Below are 5282 nucleotides of genomic sequence, written 5' to 3'. Positions count from 1 at the left end.
TTCATATAATGTAATTCAAATTTTGAAATGATTCATTATATAGAATTGAATATGGTGAGTTTTATTTATTTTTTTGATATATTTTATTGATGAATGCTATTTAAACGTAAAAATAATATATTGCTTTACAAAATAAAATAGTTTCATTTATAATATGATATAAAAGATATTGTTGCCTTGAATATAATGTATTTTTGTTTACCATTTTGCCCTTATTGCTGATATAAAATAAAATTTTAATATATATATTTTTTAATTTCCTAAAATAAAGTAAACTAATATTGATCATTGATTAAGAAAATAGATAGATAAAATTGATTTACAGGGTTTACAAAAATGGAGGCGGTTTTCATTTGAACACTCTTATATATATATATAGGGTATATTTCTTTTACAACCTTGTGTATTTGTACAACCCTTACAACCCAATTAATTGAGATATTTATAAAAATGATGAGAGTTTATTTATTATGATTTGAATATTTATGGAATATGAACAGAGTTCATTAATTATGATTAATACTTTATATTAGAAAACAATCAAAACTTCTATGAAATCACATATTCATCAAATGAAATGGACGGTTGAGATTAAGTTGTATTGGTTGCACAAATGTCAAAGGTTGTATAATAACCAATCTCTCTCTCTCTCTCTCTCTCTCTCTCTCTCTATATATATATATATATGTATATGAGTAAACTATGAATTTGGTCCCTGTGTTTCGTGATTTTTACAAAAATGGTCCTTTGTTACATATTAGGAGAGGAGAGACTCACATATATACAAGGGAATTTGTCCAAGTCTATTTGATGAAAAAACTAACAATTATTACTAATAGTTGGAACAAAAACCATTGCCAAAAGGTTCGACTTGAGGGAGTAGGAACCGGAGGTTCGAGCACGCGTTCGACCTCGAAAATAAAAGATGTGTCAAAATTACATTTTATTTGAATTAAAATAAGGTTCATCATTTTGTTCCAAAATACGCTAGTGTATGATACTGCCATGCAATTCGAAACATTTCATCATTAAAAAAATCCAAACCCGTTAGACCGAGTACCGGTTACGAAAGATCGGTTAACGTTAGGCCATGGTGAATCCACCTTACGTGGGTAGGGGCACATGCCCCCGTCAAAAGTCATACAAGTTAATGGTGTCTTACTAGGGATTTTTTGAAACCTCAATTCTTGTATTTAGAAGGTGTTTGAGATTGCTTATTTAAAGTGCTTATTAACTTTATCCAGCATGGTACCAATAATAAAGAGTTTTTAGTATTTAGATGGAATTGTACGAATGCAAACGGCGTCACCTTTTATTCAGAAAACCATCATCAACATATTCCATACATCCTCCTTCTGCTTCTTTTCTTTATCTGACACGATTTCTATATTCTACATTCACTTCTGTTGGTTTATCTTCGCTGCTGCATCTACTGCCGAAGCTACGCCACCTGGGGTGGTCGCCAGGTTCGGTTTGTTACGTATCTCCGCCTCTATCACCGCTTCTGCATCCACCCTCGTCACCGGCTTGTCTTCCGGCAACAATTTTGTCGCATCCTACATGCATCCTCAAATATCGGGCCAAATTAATACTCGAAATCGGAAAATCAACATCATATTACATATTTATTATGTCAATTTTGTTTTAAGATGCACTATTTCACAAAATGCGGGTTTTTAAGACGCTTCAAATCTCTAAATGTGATAATAGACTATTTTATAGAACTTAAATTCAGAGAACCAACCACATGTGCGTCATATGTAAGAGTGTTGCAATAAGTTTAAGGACGATTTTGGGCATCTCAAACAGTTTTTTTATAACACTTCAAAAATGAAGTGTTGTATCAGTTTTTTTATATGATATTTTTTATAGTGTCATATAAACACATCATTTTATAGAACTTTTTCAAATAATGTCTATGAATGTGTAAAAAAATATTTAAAACGTCTAAAACCGTTCTATAAAACTATTGCAACACTGTTAGGTAAGACATATATATATATATATATATATATATATATATATATTCAGCCCATAAACTTAAGTTTTATAAAGTAATATATTAAGATTTTTAGAGATTTATGACGTCTTGTCAGTACTACAATAAAAGTGATCTTAAAGAACACATAAAATGTAGAAACGTCTTAAAAAATAATTTAAAACTATAAAACCAAACAAAAAAGTCCTATCTAAAAGTGCTACAATAGGTTTATAAGACGCTTTAGACGTTTTAACAAGTTTTTAAGATGTTTTTAGAACAAAATGTCATATTAATTATTTTATACGACACTATTTGAAAATAAACACAAGTGTCATATAAAAAGATGAATTTAAATGACATTTCTCAAAAATGTCATAAGACACTTTATTTTAAAAATATCTCAAAGAACTTGTTAAAACGTCTAAAGACGTCCACAAACCTATTGTAACGCTTTCCATATAAGACGCTTTATAGTTTGATCTTGTAAACCTAAGTATTCTATTAGGAAGATTAAACATTCTAGGCATCTTATAAAATCCATTTTGTTATAGTGTGTAAACCCAAATTTTTCGTAAATCAAAGAACACTTGCCGCCAGGACATCTCCGAGCTTAGTTTTGTTCTCAAATGGTTTGGTTCGAGCATTGTGGGCGGCAGCGGCTTGAGCCCTAGCGGCTACACCTCCAGGAACAGCCTGCATGCGGCCCGTTGCTCGGACTTCAGCCGCCTGTATTGCGGCTGCATCAGCCTGGTCTACCAGTTTGGAACCGGCAGACATGACGGTGGCCTCCAATGCTTCTCCAATGGTAACGGCGTCATCGCCCAATTTCGCCGGAGCCGGAGAAGAAGCCAAGTTGGGTCGCACATACTGTCCCACCACCTGTGAAGTTATAGAGAAAGAACGGTAATCAAATGAAAACCACAAACGTCACCGACACATGAGAGCCCATGCAAAAACTAATTTTTATTTATCAAAACCTATGATTACAAGTATTGTTTCATATATATATATATATATATATATATATATGTTTGTGTTTACATCGTGAAACATGTTAAACTTTTTTTTAGTTCACGTAACAAAAATGAAAAATACACGTAAAAATGTTGTACATTATGAAACAAATGTATGTAAAACTATCATAAAACAAATATATGTGAAACAATACCTTAAATACTAGCACCGGACAAAAAAAATCAGGTAAAAGGATACTTTTAGATCACAAACTTGTAACTTTTTATGGTTCTCATTTAATTCGTGTCATACTGATACATACATATATATATATATATAGAGAGAGAGAGAGAGGGGGGTTTGGGGAAAAACCTCAAAAAATGAAAAACTAATGAACACTTTGATAACCATTCATATGAATGAATTGTATAAACATGTACATACAAATTATTGAAAGTTTTTTGGTTTTTATACACGTGTGTCCCGGACAAATTGCTTATAAGTTACTTGTACGCATATCAGATATATGGTTATCAGCGTATTTTTAACTTTTTCATTTTTATATTGTTTTCCAACCTGACCTTATATATATAGAAAATTTTACAAACTCAATAATTTCAAAAAACAGTAAAAATCAATTAGTTGACATATTTGTAAAAGTAATAATTAAGAGTTTACTCATCATAATTTGAATATTACTGGAAAACTATTAAAATTCATTTATTATAATTAACGTTTTATATTATAAAATAACCGTGACATTCAACGAATTAGATATCATTAGAGTATATTTTAGGGTTAGTGTACATAAAATATGATTGCCGGTGAGAGAGCAGTGAACGTTACCTCTCCGCCAACCGACTCAGTTATGATTTGGTGGCCTGCGTATTCAGTGTCAGACACGGCGATGCCCTGGTCATCGTACCGGCCAACGAGGCCACGGTTCTCGTTGACGTTGGCGGTTGACTGCATGACGGCGGCCGGACCACCTTTCACCGTCTGGCCAAGAACCTTGGTCTCGGCAGCCTGCATATCGGCGGCATCTTGTGGGGTGATGGGTTTGTTTGCCAACTTGCCGGAGACGTTGAAAACGTCACCATATTTGATGGGTTCTTCTTGTGATCGTCGTGGTTGTTCCTGACTCATTCTCACCGGAAATGGAGATCTTACGGTGGTTGACCAGGTGGCACAGCGGAGCTAGGGTTTTTTTTATAGATGGTATAAACAATAGCTTCCAAATGACACGTGGAAGCGAGAGAGGTGCCAGATCAATTTTGATATACTAGGTTTGCCACGTATCGTCAACAAACAGCCACGTGGCTCTTTTTTCTTCTTTCTTAAATATATAACGAATGAACATGAAAAGTTAAGTTTGTTTAACATTTGTGTTGGTTCGTTTGTTTGGTAAAGTTAAACGAATATATAAACACGAATAAATTAAGATTTATTTTTGTTCGTTCGGTTTGTTTAGAGTTTTGCTTGCCATACTTTAAGAGTAAAACTATTATTTTTCATTAAGATTACGTTGTTACAACTAAAGTCTGAGTTGTGAATGCATCCCACCTTGCAACCGGTTATCTTGGAGCCTTGCAACCCGTGTTCAAAATTTACGAACAATGTCGGGTTTTCACAGGGATCGGAGTCACACTAAATATGATTGACGACAATGTGTTTGTACATCAAAGATCTTCTGGAGACCAGAGGAGAGGGGAAGGCAGGGTCCTTGTTATCGATGGCGGAAGCCTGAGATGTGCACTTGTGGGGGGCAATTGACTCGAAACATGCGGTGGTGGTCAAAGGTTGCATCATGAGATCGTGGGGTGTGACATTGAGCATTGGCTTCTCATCCACAAAAGTCAAGCAAAAGAGGCATCGATGAAAGAACCGAAGGAACCTTGATCCATGATGGGGAGTATTATATGATCGGAAACAGAGTTATGTGTGAAACGATTACTCATTTTGAGGTAGAAACAAGAAATCTCGGCTTCGACTCGTTTATTGTGATGCATTTGGATCAAAGTGATGGTATTCATTTCTTGATGGAGTTTGGATTGTAGGATTTGGGTTTTTTGGTATAAGTTGTTTATGGGGTTTGATGGTTCATCTTCTCTTAAACGACGAAAGACGAATGATCAAGGTTCGAGCACATGGTGCTTCGTTTGAAGAATGAACATAGATGGAAAAGAAAGAGAAAAAAAAACATTTAATCTGATGAATATGTGATTTCATAAAAGAATTTATTGTTTACTAATATAAAATATTAAACATAATTAATAAACTCTAGTAATCTTCCATAAATATTTAAATCATAATAAATAAACTTTCATTATTTCCATAAATATCTCAA

General features: G+C 33.7%; 1 protein-coding gene across 1 annotated transcript; it reads right to left on the bottom strand.

The window, feature by feature from the left end:
• Nucleotides 1–1228: 1228 nt before the first annotated feature.
• On the bottom strand, nucleotides 1229–4130 carry LOC112518445 (late embryogenesis abundant protein D-34-like). The gene is made up of 3 exons (XM_025126137.1): nucleotides 3782–4130; nucleotides 2573–2860; nucleotides 1229–1556 (listed from the first exon to the last, which is right to left on the bottom strand). Exons 1-3 carry the CDS (start codon nucleotides 4079–4081, stop codon nucleotides 1398–1400), a joined length of 747 nt encoding a protein of 248 aa, XP_024981905.1. The 5' UTR covers nucleotides 4082–4130; the 3' UTR covers nucleotides 1229–1397.
• Between the last annotated feature and the right edge of the window lie 1152 nt (nucleotides 4131–5282).

The sequence above is a fragment of the Cynara cardunculus genome (assembly GCF_001531365.2).
Source record: "Cynara cardunculus var. scolymus isolate 2C chromosome LG 9, CcrdV1, whole genome shotgun sequence".
In the NCBI taxonomy this organism is placed as follows: Eukaryota; Viridiplantae; Streptophyta; class Magnoliopsida; order Asterales; family Asteraceae; genus Cynara; species Cynara cardunculus.
The sequence above is the reverse complement of the archived record's forward strand: the minus strand, read 5'-3'. Positions and strand labels throughout refer to the sequence as shown.

Excerpts from the sequence above, each read along its gene's own strand:
- LOC112518445 (XM_025126137.1), bottom strand. The coding sequence starts at position 4,081 with ATGAGTCAGGAACAACCACGACGATCACAAGAAGAACCCATCAAATAT. Across the intron at positions 2,861-3,781 it reads CTGAGTCGGTTGGCGGAGAG|GTGGTGGGACAGTATGTGCG; the intron begins GTAACGTTCACT and ends ATAACTTCACAG. Across the intron at positions 1,557-2,572 it reads AGCTCGGAGATGTCCTGGCG|GATGCGACAAAATTGTTGCC; the intron begins GCAAGTGTTCTT and ends GGATGCATGTAG.